The following is a 23015-nucleotide window of genomic DNA, read 5'->3' on the forward strand; positions in this document are numbered from 1 at the left end:
CAATAATAGGAACAGGGACAATCTCTGACATGAACTCATGGGCTGGCTCTTTGATCACCTCCACCTGAGGGGAGGGAGCAACCTCACCAATCCACAAAGGAAGACAAAGAACCCAGTCCTGAGGGGACCTTATAGACTAGCATCAGATGTAAGGGGTGTAGGATCTCCCCTATCATTGGACTGGGGGGAGGGGCATGGGAGAAGAAGAAGGAGGGAGGGTTGATGTGGGGAGGATGTGGGGATGAGGACTACAGCTGGGATACAAAGTGAATAAACTTAATAAAAATTAAAAAAAGAAAATTACATTTTATTGGAGTTAAAGAGGTACTAAGCTGTTAAAAGCATGTATCACTTCCCAGCACCCACCAAAGAGGGCTTATAACCTGTAGCTCCAGCTTCAGGGCATCCCACAGCCTCTTTGACCTCTTCTTAAACTCATATATACAGATACATACACATATAGACATTTTTTAAGTGGGTCTTGGGCTAGACAGACTGCCTGGGTGTTAAGAATGCTGGCTGTCCCTCCAGGGTGCTAGGGTTCAATTCCTAACACCCATATGGCACCTCACAAATGCTGATTACTCCAGTTACAGGGAATCTTATTATTATTTTTTACTGGCCTCTACAGACACCAAACATGCACAAAGTGCCCAGATACACAGGAACAATACCTATACACATAAAATAAATAATAGAAAAAATTTAAATAAATCTTTTTGTAGAAACTACATTTCATTTTCCTATTGTGTAGGCAGGAGAGGTAATATAAAGATACAAGGATGTAGTGGTGTATACATGGACACAAAAAGCACAGCTCAGGTCTCAAAGAAAATAAAACTCAGTTTATTCTGGAGCCAAACTGAGTGACTGCCCAAGAAACATGCAGATAAGTCAGCTCAGGTTTCATGTTCTCACACTAACGTAGTTTTATGTTTATGTTTTATAGTTGCAGAATAAAGAAAACCCTAAAACCAGAGCCAATTTAAAATACACTGTCGGGTTCATCAAAGAGACAGTGACAGCAAGATGCTGGAGTCACTTCCCCAGGTCTCAGATGCTATCTGATGACATCATCAGCTTCAGGGTTGGTGGATGCTAGTGGTCTGCTCAGATAACTGATGGTTTTTATCTGTTAACTACAGGACGTTTCGTCCAACACATAGGTGGGCAAGGAAATAGCTAATGGAAGGCAAAAACGACTTCCAAGATAAGGTACAATTTGGCACTGGGCTGCAACTTTTCCATCTCTGCACATCACTGCATCTCTAAGCAATGAGTCTTTGCAGACCCAACTTCTTTCCAGAGACTCTCCTTCACAGAGGTCAGAGGACAGCTTGATGGAATGGATACCCTCCATGCACCATGTTGGTTCCAGGGATTAAACTCAATATATCAGGCCTAGCAACAAGTGCTTTTACTGACTGAGGTATCTTGATGGCTTAGTAAACAGCCTCCTTGTAATCCTCTCCATACTGAAAGGTGTGCTGGCTAATTTACATCAACTTGACATAAACTTGTGTCATTTCGAAAGAAGAACTTCATCTGAGAATATTTTCCCATCAGTCTGGCCTGTGGGAAAGTCCTGTGGTATGTTTTCTTAATTGGTAGTCCATATGGGGTCTCTTCAAGTTGCTATGGGGAGTGTCACTCTTTGGCTGTGCTGGTAATCCTGGATACTGTTACAAGGCTGGCTCCAGAAAAAAAAATCCTTCTTTCCTCTCTGCTGGGTGCTGGCTGCTTGCTGTTAAAGTGGGCAAGTTCATGAAACTTGGGAAAGTGTTGCTCGTCCTAGCTGGATGCCACTCCAGATGCAAACCCATCACTGTGAAGAATATTGGTGATGGCACCTCAGAAAGCCCTTACCCTGTCATGCCCTGATGGCTGGAATTGACCACTATCCTCAAAAAGTGACAACTGCCCAGGACCAGATGAAAACTGCTAAAAGATGAAAGGTCAAGTCCTTTGTGAAAATTTATAACTACAATCACCTTATGCCCACAAGGTAATCTGTGGACATACCCTTGGACAAGACTGTTGTCAAAAAGGATGTCTTTAGCTACACAGCTCTGAAATGCAAGGCCAGGTGGGAGGCCAAGATCAAGTTCAAACAACAATATAAGACAGGAGAAGAGCAAATGATTTCTCCGGAAGCTTCACTTTTAGGTATATTTTTGTTTCCATCATTAAAAATTTAAAAAGGAGGAGGAGAGTTATCCCAGCAAGTCACAAGAATCAAGACAGTAAGCAGCATTCCTCCATGCTCTCAGCTTCAGGTCCTGCCTTGAATTCTCATGAATTTCTGGCTAGTGGACTACAAAATGTCAATTGAAGTAAACACTGTCCTTTCCAAGTTGCTCTTTGTCATGATGGTTCATCACCACAATAGAATCTCTGACTAAGACACAGCAACACAGGTAAACAAGAAAGGGTGAATGAGGATCACTGAGATGGTGGCTTCTTGTTCCCAGAAGACATTGTTAGGAGAAATGGTGGACAGGCACACAGTTTGGTTTCTAAACAAGACCAGTACTAAAGGAGGGAAGATCATGTGGCCTAAAAAATACCTGCCAGGGTCTTTTTGGTGGACTTCCAGCCTTAGTTCTGTCCTATCCCACTGGGATAAATTGGTACTTCTCTTAATACTCAACCAATATCAGGAATGTCCACAATAGCAGGGCATGTTGGCACACACCTGTAAATCCCAGCACTAAGGGAAGCAGGGCAGGGATATCTCTGTGAGTGCAAGGCCAGCCTGGTCTACAAAGTAAGTCCAGGACAACCAAGAATATGCAAAACACCCAGCCAGTATTAACAAACAAAGAAACAGAAAGAATATCTAGTTATCCCTCAAGTATAACCCTCATGAGCCTTGGGCTTAAATTCATTGTGTAACAGATAATTGGCAAATTTCCAGGTATGATGAATGTAGAAAAATAACATTGTTCTCATTCATTTTTGCTTGTGAGAAATTGGGTCCAGGTTCAGCATATCCCACATAGACAAAGACACATGGAGCTTGGGAGTAAAATCCAGCCCAGGAGAAGTAGCTGAAATATCCCAGTTAGGCCTCAAGGGGCCATCCTCAGCCAGCATGTCCTCTATGAGACCTTATCTCAAAAATAAGCAAATAGAACCAGTGAGATGCCTCAGCAGATGAAGGCACTTTACTGGCCTAATCATGATAACCTGAATCACACACCCAGTTCCAAAGAGCAAGGAGAGAAGTGAGTCTAAAGAGGTGTTCTCTAACTTCCTCTTACCTGCTGGCACTCATACACATACACAAGGATAAATAAATTATTCCAGTATGTAAGCCAAAAAAACCATTTCCTCCTGAAGTGGCTTTGGTCTTGCTGTTTTGTCAGAGCAATGGTAACCCTAACTAGGACATCCTGTTTCAAAAACTTAAGAGAGCTCTTCATTCCTGTTCATCTCAGAAGTCCCAAATGGCCTTCAAATACATGCCAATGTGCCATTTCCAAATTCCTGCCTTATCAATAAGACTTGTAGGCCAGCAAAAGCTAAAGGGGTAGCAGCAAGTAGAAAAACAAATTCCTAGTGAATTGTTAAAAATAAACATTGTTCTTCTTGATTCTTTTTTTTTCAATGCAGTTTATTCAGGAACCTTGAACAATCATCTGACCCTGGGGAAAGCCAGCCCACAGCTTAAATAGCCTCTGGGTAGCCAACCCCAGCGTGCCACGTGGGCAATGCAGATAGGTCCATATACATGGAAGCAAGCCAGATCCTCAGCCTTAGCCAAATGTGGAATTGTTCATGACAGAGAGCACTCCTCATCGGGAAGGTGGAAGGCGGAAACCAGCTCCATCTTTAAGGCACAGCATTCTGCAGCTCTCTACAGTTCCCCCTTTTTGTTTTAGACACATCAGGCAAGAGTAGAGGTCTTATCTCTGATATTAGAAATAAATTGGGACTTTGTACTAATGTTCATTTAGGTGTCATCCACCCAAAGAGCATCAGACCCGTCCGATACCTTTTTCTCAGAGGCAGGACCTGGGGCATCAACCCGCATGCAATCAGACATGCTCTTCTCTGGGTCCAAAGCGGCTGATTCTGAGTGCAATGCTTAGCCTCACATCCTGAGCATAACATTTTAGCTTTTTATGGTAGCCAACCATGCTTGGGGAGACTGTCCTGCTTCAATGGCTGTAAAGGCCTGAATGGTCATGGCTGCATTACTCTGTTGTGAGACTCTAACCCTGCAGCTCTTCTTGATTCTTAGAGTCATAAAAACTGTTGATGAAAAATGCAACAACACATATGAATCTAATTTACACATGTTACATTCTAGAGGATGATGCTCCTAGGTGCTTCATCCAACCCTCACTGTAACCAAATTTCTGTCAGGTCAGCCTGTCATTGTACCAGACAACTGCTCCCAGGAGGAGGGGAACATGACTGACATGGAGTTGTAAGCCCAGAGCCTGGAGATGGAGGCAGAAAGTTCAGGATTTCAAAGCCAGCCTTAGCTACATAGTAAGTTTAGTATACCCCCATAAGAACCTGTCTCAAAAAGAAAATCAAAATTCAACCCAACCCAAACCAACCAGCCAACAACCTTCCCTCCAAACAAGAAACCAAATTTCCAGAAATCCTAGGTGTTCACTGTACAGTGTATGGACATCTTTATGGGTTTATCTTTTCATGTGTGTGATGGAAGTGTTTTGCAGAATGACTGTAGATGCTTGACCACATGTCACCAAGTTATCAGGGCAGCTAAGTTCCCCATTATGAATTGGGTGCCATCCAGCCCTCTGAGGCATAAAGTTGGTCATTTTCGACAGTGGTCCATTATTAAATGAAAATGCTTTACATGAATCAGACTCATGGAAATCCTGAAGGGATAAGTAATTTGCATAAGAAAAGGGTACTAATGCCTTTTCCCTTCACTTGCATCTGTGGTCTCTTACTAGTATTGTTTGACAGGTTAGCTGAGAAGAGACTCTAGGGCTTGTCTCAAGACAGTTCTGCATAATATTTTTGTCCCTACCCAAAAGTGGCTCTGAATAATAAATTGTGAGTGAGGATTTGAATCCAGCATCTACTATAGTTTATTATTATCTTACCATAGTTCTATATTATAATTGCTTCATAGACACAGCAGTCTCTCAAGAAACTGTATGAGAATTAGTTATCAAAAAAGATGCTGTATCCAAATGTAAAGGAGCATTATGATAAATTAATAGGTATTGCCTATATAGACCCAGTCCTTATCAAGCTGTGTCTGTTTCCCTCTAGAACAGGATACAGATAAACAGATTTAATTATAATACAGTCTGATGAAAGGCAAGAAGAGAAAAAAATCAAGTTCTAGAAGAATGTATGGATAGGGCAGGGCCTAGGGGCTCATGTTTAATCCCTGCACTCAGGAGACAGCAGGCTGATGTCTGTGAGTTTGAGTCCAGTTTGTAGCATGGTCTACAAAGTGAATTTCAAGACAGCCAGGACAGATACACAGAGAAATCCTGTCTTAGAAAACAACAACAAAAAGAATATATGGATGATATGGTAGTTACAAGCCTTCTTTCTAGTTGTGGTGGAGAACACCTATAATCTGAGCATTCAGGAGGCAAACAGACAGATCTCTATGGGTTCAAAGCCAGCCTGATCTACATAAGGATATCCTTTCAAAAAATAAAACCGGAAAGTTTTCTGAGAGGAAATAATATTTGAATTGAGATTAAGAAGGTTCAGTAGGAGGCAGGAAGATAGAGTGAAGTGAAACAGGGCAAAAAGGTGGAGGTGAAGGAAAATAAACGTGGTTAGAGAAATAGTAAGTGCCAAGGTCCTGATGTGACAGTCAGCACAGAAAGTATGGACCTTAGAAGATAAAAAGAGAAAGGGCCAGGGATGAGGTTAGGTGGCTGTCCTGAGGATGCAAAGTCACTGAAGTTTCAAGGACAAAGTCAGTGTCACAATTTTATGATGCTTCTGTGACTAAAGCAGTTGTAGTAAAGGCCACGGAAGGAAAAATTGGTCACCGGGCATGGTGGCTTACAAATATAATGCCAAGTGAGTGGGAAGCTGAGAGAAGAGAATAGTGTAAATTCAAGGACAGCCTGATATACACAGTGAATTCCACTGCAGCTTGGGCTACATAATGAGAACTTTCTTTAATTATTAATTAATTAATTAATAACTAATTAAAATCATAGGCAACTATTTGGTATATAGTTTTAAAGCATTTGAAGTAGAAGATTAAACTCTTTCTGTGAATTAATGTTATTGTGCTATTTTAGAATGCAAGATACACCCAGGTGATGGAGTCTGGTTGCTTAAATGTTGGCATTTCCCAGGTGTTCTTGAGGTTTACAGAGATAGAGGTTAGCCTTGTTCCAGTTTTCCAAGCCAGGTGTCAATGACAATTCTCTGACCTTATGTGAACTCCTAAAAGGAGTTTTAGAATAGAAAAATAGAATATATTTCTATTTTGTTCTTTTGAGACAGGACTTCTCTGTACAGTCTTGGCTGTCCTGGACTCTCTTTTGTAGACCAGGCTATTCTTGAACTCACAGAGATCCTCCTGCCGTTACCTCCTTGAGTGCTTAAAGGTATGCACATGTGTATTATTCCATCGATCCTTACAGTGATCCTAGAAGTAGAGACCAATATAGATGAAAATAAAAGTAGTCTTTAACTATTTAATAGGGTTGTGGGATGTATCAGTCATGGTTGCCCCCAGCTAAGAAAGGCAAGGAAACACTCAAAGCCATAATCACTGGCTTAAACAATAGGTTTCTGGTATGGGTTGCACATTAGAACTGGTGGAGGAGTTTTAAAACTTACAGAGGCTTAGTTAGGTCTCTTCATCAGAAATTCCAGAGTGAGTTAAACAGCAGGGGCTTACTTGAAAATTCTATTCATGATTATAGTAAGAATATAATCAGAGTGATAGCCTGTTTACTAGTTTAAAAGGGTAAAGACTGTGCGAGTCTCTCTGTGTGTGAGTCTGTGTGTGTGTGCACATGCACATGTGTGCAGAGTTCTCAGTGTGTGCATACCTATATGTGAGTATGCATCCATGCGTGTGCACATGCATTTGGAGGCCATAGGTCAACATCAGATGTCTTACTCATTCATTCTTCACTTTGTTTTTCTAAGCAGGATCTTTCATTGAATTCAGAGCTCTCCGCTTCAGCTACACTGGCTGGTCAGCAAGCTCCTGTCTGTCTCTCCAGTGCTAGGACTATAGGTACACACTGTACATCTAGCTTTTCTCATGAGTGATGAGGATCAAAACTCAGGTCTTTATGCTTTTGATAGCCAGTACTTTGCCAACGGAGCCATCTCCCCAGCCAAATACTTTTTTTTTTTAACAAAAAAGTGAGTGAACCAGAAAAGCATAGTTGCTAACAGGCCTCATTGGGGAGTCAGGATCCCTTCTTTCCTTCTTCCTCACCACCCTAAGCTTTAAGCTTTCATGCTCTTGATCACAAGACAGATGCTGCTACTAACACTGTGTTTAAGCTCCATGCTAGAAGAAGGCAGCAACAGCAGCTTCTGCCCTCATAGATCTTCTCCATTCTGTACAAAAGTGGAAACCTGTATGAACAGGGGCTACCAGCTTCCCAAGCTGTGCTACACTGCTTTCTCCACTGAAATGGAGTCTGGGAGCTTGTATGTGATGCAGTCCCTGTAGAAGGCAAGTTGTAAACATTCCTGAGTGAACAAACCTACAGTGTCAGCCAAGAAAAAGGATATTATGTCTTAAAGAAAATGTAAAAATGATGCTACCATTGTAGGACATACAATATCTGGGAGCTCTTTCATCACAACCTGACTCCACACCATTTTGTTTCCCATTTATAAGACTCTGTACAAGCCCCAACTCCATGATACTTTTTTGAGGTTGTATTAATTGGTTAATACAGCTGTCCCTTCAAATTCCAAATTTTCATTTGAGTAGGAAAGCAGCAGTCACTCACCTAAGCCTGGAGAGTAAAATTACCAGAAATTCTTCCCCAAAAAGTCCTGGCCTCTTTCTGCCTCATGGTCATCAAAATGAATTTTCATTTCTTTGCTAACATGAAGTTCACATTCAATTATTCGCTTCCAATGTTTTGAGTTACTGCAAAAGTGCCCCTTGGGTCTTTTCCAGTTGAATCCATTATCAGGGCCCCCATCACAATCTCTAGCTTGAGAATTGCTCCTGTCCAGTCTCTATCCAGAAATGAAGACTTATAATTTACAGCTTTCTCCTGAACAAGAATACCTTGATATGATATGGGTAAATTCAACCCAGGATGTCACTGTGACTCAAGAGGACCTAGGAAGCACCTACAGGGTCTGGCCCAGTAAGTTCCCTGAACAAGGTCCAAGCCTTAAGAGTTTGGGTATCTCTTCCTCATGGACCAGCAATATCATAAGAGCCATAACTGAAGGCTGGTTCTCACACAGAACTGTTCTCTGAAGGGTGTGTCAACAGTAGCATTCCAGCCCACCCCACCCCTGAAGTAAAAATGCTCTTCCTACTAGAACTAGCCAGTAGGCTTCAGGTGGAGTTTGCTTGTGACATCTTCAGGTGTTTTATCTTTGTCTTCTTTGAGGAAACTGAGGCATATTATGGAAGAGGCATTTTCAGGGAAATGAAGATGACACTGATAAAAAGATAAGACTCTGAGCTTGGATTAGATGTGGAGGTACTGGTAATGGTGAACTGGACTGGCCTGATAGGGGTTCTTAGTCATCTTATGGAAGTCATAGAGAATAGAAATGAACTATCTGATGGTTCTAGAAAGTGGCATTTTCCTCTTTGCCATCTTCAGGAAGATGTAATCACATTCAAGAGTTTCTTTCTGTTGTTATCATGTTGTCTTTAATCTTTTTATTTGCAGTGATTAATGAGTCTGTTAATTTTTTTTTCATATGAAGTTTTTTTTTTAATGTCAAATCTAATGTTTTTAAAATGACATAGTGTATTAAGGAAATAACCCTGGATATTTTCTCCTATCAGATGGTGCCTGATAAAACCTGGGATGAGCCATCCCATTCCTGTGTGTTGCATCACAGATCCTACTCAGGAACACATTTGGTGAATGACTGAGCTAGATCACCTCTCTGAACATCTGCAGAAGTCCTGGTGGAGGTGGGATAGGGAAGAGTGGTAGGTGTCATATCTGGAAGACCCAACACTGGGCCTTCAAATGATAAAGGAAAGGGGGGAATGAGAGACCAAACCTTCTGGATATTGGTTTAAAGTTTAAAGCACAAACCCGAATGAAGTCCAGCCAAATGGAGGCATGTGCAGCCACCTAGGGAAAAGAACTAGCTTTACTACATAGTTTTCCTGCCCAATAGAGGTACAGTTGCTAGGAAACCAACCCAGATGGGCAGGCCAGAATCATTTGTGGTCTTGACACCTACAGTAAACCAATAATTTCAAAAGTCAATTTCCCTTAGCCAGTCATGTAACACCAAGTCATGTAACACCCTGCTTGCATTTTTCCCTTTAAAAAACCTTGTTCTCCTAGACTGAAGAGTTTAAGTTAGCCTGAGTATGACTCCATTTTAAAATAAAGAGCCATCTTGACTGGGAGCTGACCTCAGGTGCCAGGAAATATCACGGAATGTACACATTGGCAGAAAACAAATTTAACTCTTCTAGCAACAGCCTCCAGGAAATATCACAGAATAAATACTTCATAGAAAATAGAGACAATCTACCTGGCAATAATCAATGAGAATCAGTTGGGAATCAGCTGGGAAAATTCTCCCAATGTTTCAGATATAGTTTAGAAGAATAGCAAATGTGATTATGTGCCTCAGAGAAAGTCACCTCTTCCCTCTAACTTTACCTAATCCTGTAATGTCAAGACGTGCCCCCCTGCTTGTTGTCATGGAAACCCCATGCTCACAGACATTCCCTTTAAAAACCTGCTCACTCAGAGCTCGAGGTCCCATTTCTCTACTGCTGCATCAGTGAGGCTTGGGTCCCGAGTTCGATGCTCTCATAATAAAGCCTTCTTGCTATTGCATCAAGTCATCTCCTGGTGGTCTCTGATGGTTCCATGATACTGGCATTACAAGACCACAAGGCCAAAATCCTCCTCTTCAACTAGGTAGGTTGTTGCCTCCTGGGCTTGAGCTTGAATAAAAGATCCTCATGTATTTGCAGTCGAGTTGATTCCTGGTAGTCTTTGGGGGGGGGTCTCAGGAACTGAGCATAACAGGGGTAGCTGGTGAGTGTCTTTGGTGGAGTGGAGTAATCTGGGTGGGAGGTGAAGGGTGATGCTCAGCAGTAACTCTGAGATCACCTATGCTAAGCAGAACCTGCAGGATGCTGTGGATGACAGTCAATTCCCTGCAGTCAAAGGAATACAGGTGACAGGATGCTGACTAAGAAAAGTTAGGCCCATTTAGATGGCAGTAGTGATTACAAACATGTGATTCTTCTCCACCTCCTCACACCGTGTAGGAAGCTAGACTGACCTATCACATCTAAACTGGATGCCCCTCTCTACCCACTGTCCCATCTCCCACCCCTCTACCCACCACCACTTCCTAAGGATGCAGAGGACTGGGTGAGGGGCTCAGTTCACTTTCCCACATGGGTGAAGCTGGAACCCTGGAGCTTCTGGATTCCCCTTTTGATTCTTAAGAGCCCTTTTTCCTCTCAACAAAAGCTGGCTCTCTGCGATCAAAAAGCTTTGACTTTCAAACTATTGCTTTTGATGTGAGCTTCAAGAGGCTGTTTAAAAAAAGCCAGAAAACTGAACATTTAGCGGTTTCATTCAGACTGATTCTTTCTGTTTGCATTCTGGTTGCACATATCTTAATTCTCCTCAAGACAATGCTGCTGGCTTACTAGTGGAAAGGTCAAGTGGAAAAATTGTAGCATGAAAAAGCAGGAAGAACGAAATTGCAAAATTCTTTCTATGTCAGATATACTGAAACACTTCTCTGATGTGTCACCTGCCACACCCACACCCTGAAGGCCAGGCTGTCTCTGCTCAGGCCTCACAGTGTTGAAGAAGAGACTCCAAATCTGTCTGTGTATTAAAAGTTCTGACTCATACTCATGAGTACATTATTTTCTTCAAGAAGTCTAATGTCAAAAAAACAAAAGGGAAGGGGGTTGAATCTATGTTAAGAAATTGTTAGACAGCCTTACTGGGTCACAGAGGAAGACAATGCAGCCACTCATGATGAGACCTGGTAGACTAGGATCAGAAGGAAGGGGAGGAGGACCTCCCTCATCAGTGGACTTGGTGAGGGACATGGGTGGAGAAGGGGAAATGAGGGCAGGATTGGGAAGGGAGGAGAGAGGAAAGTACAGGGAGCTACAAAGTGAATAAACTGTAATTAATAAAAAATGATAATTAAAAAATAAAATACTAAATTACAAAAAAGCCACTTTTGCACTTTGGTGCGTATGTCTTAGACTAGCTTGTGATAAAAATACAAGGGAAGGTCTGTAAATAGTTGTGTTGGCATTTTGATAGGAATTGCATTGAATCTGTAGATTGCTTTTGGCAGAATGGCCATTTTCACTATGTTAATCCTGCTGATCCATGAGCACACGAGATCATTCCATCTTCTGATGTCTTTTTCAATTTCTTTCTTCAGAGACTTGAAGAAGTGTATTTTTTTTTCAAACAGGTCTTTCACCTGCTTGGTTAGAGTCACCCCAAGGTACTTTATGTTATTAGTGGCTATTGTGAAAGAAAAATTATCAACTTCATATGGAGAAACAAAAAACCCAGAATTTGCAAAATGATCCTGTACAACAGCAGATCATCTGGAGGTATCTCCATCCCTGATCCCAAGCTGTATTACAGAGCAATAATAGTAAAAACTGCATGGTGTTGGCATAGAAGCAGAAAGGTGGGTCAATGGAACCAAATAGAAGACCTAGAAATAAACCAACACACCTATGAATACTTGATTTTTGACAAAGAAGCCAAAACCATTCAATGGAAAAAAACAGTATCTTCAACAAATGGTGCTGGTCCAAGAGGATGTATCCATGCAGAAAAATGAAAATAGATCCATATTTATCACCTTGCACAAAACTAAAGCCCAAGTGGATCAAAGACCTCAACATAAAATCAGATACACTAAACCTGTTAAAGGAAAAAGTGGGGAAGACCCTAGAATTCATTGGCACAGGAAACAACTTCCTGAACAGAATACCAACAACACAGGTTCTAAGAGGAACACCCAATAAATGGGATCTAATGAAACTGTAAAGCTTCTGTAAAGCAAAGGACACTGCTGTCAAAAGGAAAAAAAAATGACTGCCTACAGACTGGGAAAGGATCTTCATCAACCCTATATCTGACAGAAGGTTTATATTCAGAATATATAAAGAACTAAATAATTTAAAATGTAATAAATCAAGCAATCCAATTAAAAGATGGGGTACGAAGCTAACCAGAGAATTCTCTGTAGAGGAATACAGAATGGCAGAGAAACACTTAAAGAGATGCTCAATATCATTAGCTATCAGAGAGATGGAAATCAAAATGACCCTGAGGTTTCACTTTACAAGCATCAGAATGGCTAAGATCAAAAACTAAAGTGACAACACACACTGGAGAGGTTGTAGAGAAAGGGGAACATTCCTCCATTGCTGGTGGGAATGTAAATTTGTACAACCACTTTGGAAATCAATCTGGCATTTTCTTAGACAATTAGGAATACTGCTTCCTCAAGATCCAGCTATACCACTCCTAGGCATATATCAAAAAGATTTTCAAGTACACAGCAAGGACATTTGCTCAACCATGCTTGTAGTAGCTTTATTTGTAATAGCCAGAACCTGGAAAAAAACCCAGATGTCCCTCAATGGAGGAATGGATACAGAAATTGTGCTACTTTTACACAGTGGAATAGTACTCAGCAATTAAAAACAAGGAAATCATGAAATTTGTAGGCAAATGGTGGAATCTAGAAAAGATCATCCTGAGTGAGGTATCCCAGGAGCAGAAAGACAGAAAGACACACACGATAGATGCATATATACTCATATATATACATATACATATATATGTATATTTATGTATATATATGTATGTATGTGAGTATATATATATACATATATATATATATATGTATGAGTATATATATAGTAGGACAGGAGGCTACTTCAGAGAGCCTCTGAAAGACTCTACCAAGCAGTGTATCAAAGCAGATACTAAGACTCATAACTAAACCTTTTGCAGAGTGCAAGGAATCATATGAAAGAAAGAGGAGTTAGTATGACCTGAGAGGACAGGAGCACCACAAGGACCAAATATGTCTGGGCACAGGGATCTTTTATAAGACTGTTTCTCAAATCAAGGGCTGTGTATGGATATAACCTAGAACACCTGCTCAGATGTAGCCCATAATAGCTCCGTATCCAAGTGGGTACCCAAATAATGGGAACAAGGATTATTTCTGACAGGAACTCAATGACTGGCTCTTTGACCTCCCCCCTCCGAGGGAGGAGCAGCCTTTCTAGGATACAGAGGAGCATATTGCAGCCAGGCCTGAAGATACCTGATAAGCTAGGATCAGACTGAAGGGGAAGAGGACCTTCCCTATCAGTGGATTTGGAAGGGGGCAAGGAGGAAATGAGGGAGGAAGGGTAGAATTGGGAGGGAAAGATGGAGGGGGCTACTGCTGGGACACAAAGTGAATGACCTGTGATTAATATAAAAAAAAATCATCTCTTCAAAAAACATACAAGGGGAATAAATCAAGAGAATATGGTTCTTACCCTAATTGATGTGTGAGTTGAAATGAATTGTTGGACTTCCCCGGACCTCCATAAAAAAATTCTCATAAAAAATTTTTGAAACAGGTTTCTCTGTGCAGCCTTGGCTATCTTGGGTCACTTTGTAGAACAGGCTGGCCTCAAACTCACAAATATCTGCCTGCCTCTGCCTCCCTGCATCCTGGGGTTAAAGGCATGCACCACCATGCCTGAATAAAATTCATTTTTTTAAAGATATGAAAAATAAAATGTAGTAGAATTTCTTATATGAGAAAACTGGGAAACAATAAAACTGTAACAGTAGGTTTATATGTTAAAACATGTAGGCATCTGGAGAGGACAGGAGCTCCACAAGGACCAAATATATCTGGACACAGGGGTCTTTTATGAGACTGTATCTCCAACCAAGTGTTTTATAACCTAAAAAACTTGCTCGGATGTAGCTCATGGTAGCTCAGTATCCAAGTGGGTACCATAGTAAGGAGAACAGGGACTATTTCTGACATGAGCTCAATGGCTGGCTCTTTGACCTCCCCTCCCCTCCTCCAAGGGAGGAATAGCCTTGCTAGGCCACAGAGGATGACTTTGCAGCTAGGGTCAAATGGAAGTGGAGGAGGACCTCCCCTAACAGTAGACTTGGAAAGGGGCAGGGAGGAGAGGAAGGAGGGAGGGTGGGATTGGGAGGGAATGAGGGAGCAGGCTACAGCTGGGATACAAAGTTAATAAACTGTAACTAATATTTGCTTCTGTAAAGCAAAGGACACTGTCATCAAAACAAAGCGACTGCCTACAGAATGGGAAAGAATTTTCACCAACCCTTTATCTGACAGAGGACTCATATCCACTATATATAAAGAACTAAAGAAGCTGAAAAGCAAAAACTAAGTAATCCACTTAAAAAATGGGGAACAGCCAAGCATGGTTGGCTACCATAAAAAGCTAAAATGTTACGCTCAGGATGCGAGGCTAAGCACTGCACTCAGGGTCAGCCGCTTTGGACCCAGAGAAGAGCATGTCTGATTGCATGCGGGTTGATGCCCCAGGTCCCGCCTCTGAGAAAAAGGTATCGGATGGGTCTGATGCTCTTTGGGTGGATGACACCTAAATGAACATCAGTAAAAAGTCCCAATTTATTTCTAATATCAGAGATCAGACCTCTACTCTTGCCTGAGGCGTCTAAAACAAAAAGGGGGAACTGTAGAGAGCTGCGGAATGCTGTGCCTTAAAGATGGAGCTGGTTTCCGCCTTCCACCTTCCCTATGGTGAGTGTTCTCTGTCAGGAACAATTCCACATTTGGCTAAAGCTGAGGATCTGGCTTGCTTCCATGTATGTGGACCTATCTTCATTGCCCACATGGCACGCTGGGGTTGGCTACCCAGAGGCTATTTAAGCTGTTGGCTGGCTTTCCCCAGGGTCAGATGATTGTTCAAGGTTCCTGAATAAACTGCACTGAAAAAAAAAAAAAAGAAAATGATTGGCACAGATAATCTCTGTGGCCCCTTCCTACACCGTGTGTCTATGGCAGCTGTGTCAAACTGATCCTGTTTGACCATGAAACATGGCGTGGACAGAATCGCCAGCTTTCCCAGGAGGTGGGGCGGGCCTCACTGTATTGGATTCCAGGGTTGGCAAGCTTACACAAGTGAGGAGGAGATCAAGACTACATGGGCAGAGACATTGGTCAGCAATTTGTATGTGATTAAATGGCTGGTTCTAACGTAAAAAAAAATGGGGAACAGAGCTAAACAGAGAACTCTCTGTAGAGGAATATCAAATGGCAGAGAAGCATTTAAAGAAATGCTCAACATCATTAGCCATTACGGAAATGCAAATCAACACAACCCTGAGATTTCACTTTACACCCATCAAAATGGCCAAGATCAAAAACTCAAGTGACAACACATGCTGGAGAGGTTGTGGAGAAAGGGGAACCCTTCTCCACTGCTGGTGGGAATGTAAACTTGTACAACCACTCTGGAAATCAATCTGGCACTTTCTCAGACAACTAGGAATAGCGCTTCCTCAAAATCCAGCCATACCGCTCCTAGGCATATATCGAAAAGAGGCTTAAGTACACAAAAAGGACATTTGCTCAACCATGTTTGTAGCAGTTTATTTGTAATAGCCAGAAGCTGGAAACAGCCCAGATGCCCCTCAACTGAAGAATGGATGCAGAAATGGTGGTACATCTGTACAATGGAGTATTACTCAACAATGAAAAATAAGGAAATCATGAAATTTGCAGGTAAATGGTGGGACCTGGAAAGGATCATCCTGAGTGAGTTGTCCCAAAAGCAAAAAGACACACATGGTATATACTCACTTATATAAACATACAACATAGGAAAAACCCACTAAAATCAGAACATCTAAACAAACTAAGCAAAAGAGAGGACCCTAACTAAAACACTCAATCCCCATCCTGAAAGGCAAAGAGGATGGACATCAGAAGAAGAAGAAAACAGGAAACAACCTAGGAACCTGCCACAGAGGGCCTCTGAAAGCCTCTGCCCTGCAGACTATCAAAGCAGATGCTGAGCCTGATGGCCAACTGATGGGCAGAGTGAGTGGAATTTTATGTAAGAAGTGGGAAATAGCAAGAGTTGGAGAGGACAGGAACTCCACAAGGAGAGCAACAGAACAAGAAAATTTGAACACAGGGAACTTCCCAGAGATTCATACTCCAACCAATTTATGGAGATAACCTAGAACCCCTGCACAGATGTAGCCCATGGCAGTTTAGTGTCCAAGTGGGTTACATAGTGATGGGAAGAGGGACTGCCTCTGACATAAACTGATTGGCCTGCTCCCCCTGAGGGGGGAGCAGCCTTACCAGGCCACAGAAGAAGACAATGCAGCCATTCCTGATGTGATCTGATAGACTAAGATCAGAAGGAAGGAGAGGAGGACCTCCCCTATCAGTGGACTTGGGGAGGAGCATGCATACAGAAAGGGGAGAAAGGGTGGGGTCGGGAGGGGAGGAGGGAGGGGCTTATGGAGGGATACAAAATAAATAAAGTGTAATTAATAATAATAATAATAATAATAAAGAAATAGTTAAGACCGTAATATTAGTATAAGCACCTCTCATCTCAAGAAACAAAATGTTGCTTATGTTTATTAATTATTATCCATTTATAAATAGTAGTGAAAATTTTGAATGTTTCCAACTTTGTTGACTAGTTTTATGTCATCTAGACAGAAGCTAGAGTCATTTGAGGGGATGGACCCTCAATTTAGAAAATGCTCCCATTGGACTGGACTGTGGGCAAGCCTGTGGTCCATTTTCTTATTAGTTGACTGATGTGAGAGAGACCAGCCCATTGTAGGCAGTGCTGCCTCTGGGTAGGTTGTCCTGGCTGCTATGAGAAAGAAGGATGAGAAATTCTGTAAGCAGCATTTTTCCATCGCCTCTGGATTAGTTCCTGCCTCTGGATTCTTGCCTTGAATTTCTGTGCTGACTTTCCTGGATAATGAGTATAAGCTGTAAGATGAAATAAATTCTTTCTTCCCCAACAACAAAAAAAAGAAGGGAGTTAGTATGATGGGGAAAGGATAGGAGCTCCACAAGGACCAAATATATCTGGGCACAGGATCTTTTCTGAGACTGACATTCAACCAAGGACCATATATGGCTATAACCTAGAACCTCTGCTCAGATGTAGCTTGTGGTAGCTCAGTAACCAATTGGTTTCCCATAGTGAGGGGAACAAGGACTATTTCTAACAGGAACTCAATGACTGGCTCTTTGACCTCCCCAACCCCCAAGGGAGGAGCAGTCCTGTTAGGCCACAGAGGAGGGCTTCGCAGCCAGTCCTGAAGATGCCTGATAAAGAGGAGGTCCCCCCATCAGTGGACTTGGAAAGGGGTATGGTGGAGATGAGGAAGGGAGGGTGGGATTGGGAGGGAATGAGGGAGCGGGACACGGCTGGGATACAGAGTTAATAAAATGTAACTGATAAGAAAAAAAATAAAATTATAAAAATATAAATGAATAAAATTTAATTTAAAAAACCTGTAGGCACAAAATGATACATTTTACAATCCCACTTCCACTTTCTATGTGTAGAGAACATTTTAAGGAGGGCTGATGAGAAGCATGTAGGAATACCTACCTGTAATCCAGTACTCAGGAGGTAGAGACAGGAAGATCAGGAGTTCAAGGCCAGCATTGACTACATAACAAGTTAGTGTCCAAAAATAAGAGAGAGCTGCTATCAAGGATTCAAGAGCCAGACAGGGCGGTGCACACTTGTAATCCCAGCATTCAGGAAGCAGAAGCAGGCAGATAGTTGTGAATTCGAGGCCAGCCTACTCTACAAAGCGAGTCCAGGACAGCCAAGGCTACACAAACACTGTCTTGAAAAACAAAAATATTATAAAAATGAATATATTATATATAACATAATACATAATATATTATTTATAATAATGTATATATATATATATATATTATAAAACAGAAGTATTACACAGATTGGTAATGACAATTTGCCTTAAACTGACAAATGTGTTTAATTCAGCTCTTCACACCCACTCAAGGATTCCATTCTTAAAAATATGTGCCTGTGTATTAGATGTATTTGTCTATGTGTCTATAATGTATATGTCTATGATGTATTAAAGTGTCTAAAATGTATAGACTAAAATACTAATAATGATTATGAACAATGAAGGTCTCAGGCCCTCTGAGGCACACGGTTCCAGCTGCATGTCCGTCTGACTGTCCCCCGGCCTCTGGCCAGCAGCTGCTCCCTGCACAGCGTGAGGGTGCTGAGTCTTTGTCCTGGCACAGCAAGCCGGCGTGCAGATGGGGGGAGCCTGGATAGCATCTGCAAAACGCTTTTTTTTTTTCTCTTTCTTTCCGCTTTCTTTAAGGCTATGTGTTGACTCCCACATAGGAGAACTTACTAAACTGCTGATACTACTTCCACCACTCTCGGGGACCACGAGTGACTAACAGCAGGGGGCGCTAGGGACCCACTTATGGATTCTAGGGCCCAGTGAGGACTTGGGATCCAAGCAGAGGGTTTTCTAGAGATGTGCGAACATTTTGTCGGATTTACCTGAGAAGCTTTTTAATACCTGCAGCTGTAACATAAACTCTACTTACATTTAGGTTATGCCTTAGCTTAGGTTCTATGAGGAACCCCATAAAATTGGGAGTATTTTGTGCAACCTAGCAGACCCAGTCTGGCCTAACTACTGGGGCTCACCCTACCAACCTTGTCTGGCTGCCACACAAGCTGGTGAACTCCCACCCAGGACACTCGTTTTGCGCACCCAGATGGACAACAGAGCTCATGACAGAAACATAACTCAAGCATAAGTCTCTATTTCTCGTGGAACTTGTTTTTTGTGCTCAGGGACATCTATGTCTCTTTGATGCACTTAAAAGACCTGCTACTTTCTAGGACCGTGGTATAACTGATGTCCTGAGATGAATGGAGAAGGACTCAAAATCCCCATCAATTAAATCATAACAGAAACCATGATGAGTCTCAAGACAAGATAAGAAAGATGCACTGTTGTCCCTATCAAGAGGAAGAAAATGTCATCGGGAACTCCTTATGAGAAAGAGAGGGAAATTGTCAGCTAGCTTCACATTGAGTGACAATACCATATTTAGAACTGCCTGAATAAAGTCGCCATTAGAATAGATTGACTAAAGTGCTCTGCCATTCTCCAAGACCTGTGTCATCCATACAGAGAAACATTGGATTACAGTTCATGTGACAGAAATGACACCTAGGGCTGCTGAGTTGGCTCGCCAAGGAAAAGAGCTTGCAAAGTGTGGTGACCCAATTTTGAGCCCTAGAACCCACATAAAGCTAGGAGGCCAAAAGTTGTCCTTCAGCCTCCGCCTGTGAGCCAGTGTACACATACACATGCACACATAGACACATACACAACAAATATTTTTTTACAAAAATAACCTCTGCATCTTCAAGTCTTTGATGATGGCAAAGTCTGTGGATTTTCCCAAAACCACAGCTTTCCTTCTGACTTACTATGTTGGAGAAAAGGGAAGACTTGGGGTGGGATCTTTTAGATAATCTTTTTCACCATGGCACTTACTACACAGGCATGGCTGGAGCTCCTGTGGGAACTGAGCCTGTAACGTCCAACTATATATCCTGAAAGGGAAAACACAAGAGCCAGAGCTCCATTGGACTCACCAGGCATGGACTTGGGTCCTAACCACCTGAGTGCACAGTGGCATTCTGGGACCTTGGAAATCAGCACAAGAGGGTTTGACCTCTCATGAACAGAGATGTTGGCTTGCACCCACACTGCAGTTCTATCTTCCCAAAGCATGAAGTAAGACTTCAGCACTTCCAGGCCAACCCAAACCAAGACCACCCTTCCCTAGATGCATGAACAGAGAACGAATCAGCATTGAGAAAGTTTATTGGTTTAATTTTTCCAAGATCATATATTTTAAGTAAATAGATTATAAGAGGTATAATGTCTTTTCTTCTTCCACTAACAGTAATCAGGCGCTCTCCACCTTACACACATATACAAACACACACACACAGAGAACCAAACCATGTTATACCTGGCTGAGACTTTCACATCTTAAAATAGGGATGGTAACAACATAATTTCCTTTAAAATGCCTTTAATACAATATATAACAAACAAAAAATCTCTCTATGTATTTGAAGTTACAAAAAAGCCCATCTCTTGGCAGCAACAATCTTAAATATGATAGTGACCTCTGGCTGTACAACAAGCATTTCACTTTTCCTTACTGGGTTTTGGAACCCAGTTCAATTAGTAATGAGGCTTATTAAGCCCTTTGAGAAACCAATTTATGAGCAGGCAAGGCAGTGGCTCAGACCCCTACCCCGAAGAGTAACAGTCTGTACTTCTCAGCTTGTGGAGTGAGCCTGGCTTGATCTTGGGTTCCTCTGCCTCCCCCAGTGGCAGCCAGGCAAATCTCTGCAGGTTTGTCTCAATATGCCCTGGTGTGAAGCAGACACTAGTGGGACGCTCGCTGAACTGTTCATTGCTGCCACCCGTCCCCGGAGGCTGCTGTTGCCTGTGTCTGCTCTTGGGAGGACACCACAGTCTGGGCCTGGAGGACCTCTGGCAGGGAACGCCGGCGCCGGCGGCCATAGCCTTGAGGGCTGATCTTGTTTTGGGGGGCCACAGCATCTTTACTTTTGTCTGTCAACTGGTAGATCCGTTGGGCCAATTTCTGCAGTATGCACGTCCCTAAGCGGCATGGAGAGCTAGGAGAGCCAGGGTTCATCATAGGGCGGTAGTGTTTGAATCCAATATGGGCTATGCTGGGAGTGCTGTGAAGAAAGGACTCTTGAAACTTCACCAACCAGAGCTTTGTTCCTAACCACCTGGGACCAGGGCCATAGAGAACCTGAGGGACCTGGGACCTGCTCCCTCCCCTGGAGCTGCAGTCCTGCCTGGACAATCCTCCTGGGGCCAGAGTAGTAGAGAGGGCACATCCTTTGTAGAGGGCATAGTTACCTGGCTTGTGGGGATTTCGATGTGCTCTCCTTGTCCTGGAGCGGAACAAGAGTCGAGTTAAGAACTATCTCCTCACCAGTGAGTCCCGAGGAATTGGTGCTGGATGCCTGCAGTTCCCTCTTGCCACTACTTAGCGCCCACTTATTCTGCCTAGAAAACACAAGCAGATGTGTTTGGTTGTGTTCAAGTGATGCCCAGGCCAGCTCCCATCTCCACTTTCTTCTAACCCCTTCAAACCATCCCTCAGTGTTCCCTGACTGCCATGTATTAGGACTGAAGAAAGCACTGCCCCAAACTCACTGCGAGGACGCATCTGACTGTGCAGTGTCCACACCTAGGAAGGCAAGTGAACCCAGGAATATCAGGATGATGGAAACCAGCTTCATTCTGTGCAGATGCTCAGATACCCTGGAAAGGAGCAAGAAGCCGAGGGTGAGCAACAGGGCCAGCTGCACAGCCCCAGAGGGTCACGAAGGGCGTAGGCAGGAAGGGAAGCAGATTGGTGGCACTCTACCCGGTTCTGCTGCTTATCTCTCCCTGACACCGAGACGCATCCAGAGGCTTTTGCGCTGGCCAGGTGGGTGACAAGCAAAGCAAAGGAAACCGGAGAACCAGGTTTCCCGAGGTCTCCAATTCAACTCCTAGGATCATTGCCCAAGGTGGAGAGGGATCTCAGGAGAGAAACAGCTGGGTATATGAGTTAGACCTGGGACATGAGGTGTGCTCTACAGTGGATCCCCCAAAGTAGAATGCATTTGTCCAGTTCTGCAAGTTTTGGGCCTTTGGAAAAGCCACACTCCCTGCCCCTACACCCTGGAGACCAGTTGTCCCTACCTGCTGAAGGAGTGAGTAGTCAAGAACTTGGAGAAAGTCTGAGATGTCCTTCTGACTCTGGCAAATCCCCAAAGTCCAAGGCTGACTGCTATGAGAAGCTAGGAGAGGTAATGCTGGAACTCTTCTGCCTGGTGTCGCCAAGAAACCACTGAACAGCAAGAGCCAGCTCCAGCATTTTAAACACTCAGGGGAGGGTCTGCTATGACCTGGAGCCCTCCCTTTTCTCTGGCTTCTAAGATCAGACCTGCCCAGGAACTTGCCTGTGGGTATAGGGCTAAGCGTAGAGGTCACTTGTGGACAGGCACCTCAGAGATCAGTTCTGGGAGATTAGGCTGGTGCAGGACTTATGCTGCCTTAATTTCCTGGCTTAGGGTTCAGGCATTAAGAAGGAAAGATGAGCCAGAACAACTTGGGTATGGGGGATTCTTTTCCAAGAATGACTACAACCCAGGTGTTGGTCTGAGCTTTCAGAATAGAGCTGCAAGAACCAGAGACTGGCAGGACACCTGGCTAACCTGGACATTAGACTTGGGGAGCTGTTGACTCAAACAGGCTGTGCCCCTGCATGCTTAGCACCTAGATGAGACTCTAGCCCCACCTCTGCCTGCAGAGTACACCTGGAAGGGTCCAGTCCCCCTGACAGCATCTGAGACTGAAGGGTTTCTCGATGGGCTGGCTAGCAAAATTTTGTAGTAAGGGCAAAGCTGGAAACAGCTGAGATGAAAATTGAGGTTTGGAGAGGGTAGTTATCTGAAAATTGAGAACTCACAGTTCTTGGAAATACAGGACTAGCCAAAATTAGGAAGTGAGATAGTTTTGTTTTCCTCATAATACTATTATGCCTTATAAGTCTGTAACCTGAGAGTTGGCCTGACTGCCTTCATTAGCAAGTGTGCTAATTGTTGTCTCTTTAGATCGTTACACACACTTCTGAACGGGGATTCTCATGTATAAAAGTGAAGT

General features: G+C 42.9%; 1 protein-coding gene across 1 annotated transcript; it reads right to left on the bottom strand.

The window, feature by feature from the left end:
* Positions 1-20736: 20736 nt before the first annotated feature.
* On the bottom strand, positions 20737-21604 carry LOC132651121 (pro-adrenomedullin-like). Its single transcript, XM_060376411.1, has 4 exons — positions 21519-21604; positions 21413-21428; positions 21219-21364; positions 20737-21031 (listed from the first exon to the last, which is right to left on the bottom strand). Exons 1-4 carry the CDS (start codon positions 21602-21604, stop codon positions 20737-20739), a joined length of 543 nt encoding a protein of 180 aa, XP_060232394.1.
* Positions 21605-23015: the final 1411 nt, after the last annotated feature.

This window comes from Meriones unguiculatus (genome assembly GCF_030254825.1).
Source record: "Meriones unguiculatus strain TT.TT164.6M chromosome 13 unlocalized genomic scaffold, Bangor_MerUng_6.1 Chr13_unordered_Scaffold_40, whole genome shotgun sequence".
In the NCBI taxonomy this organism is placed as follows: domain Eukaryota; kingdom Metazoa; phylum Chordata; class Mammalia; order Rodentia; family Muridae; genus Meriones; species Meriones unguiculatus.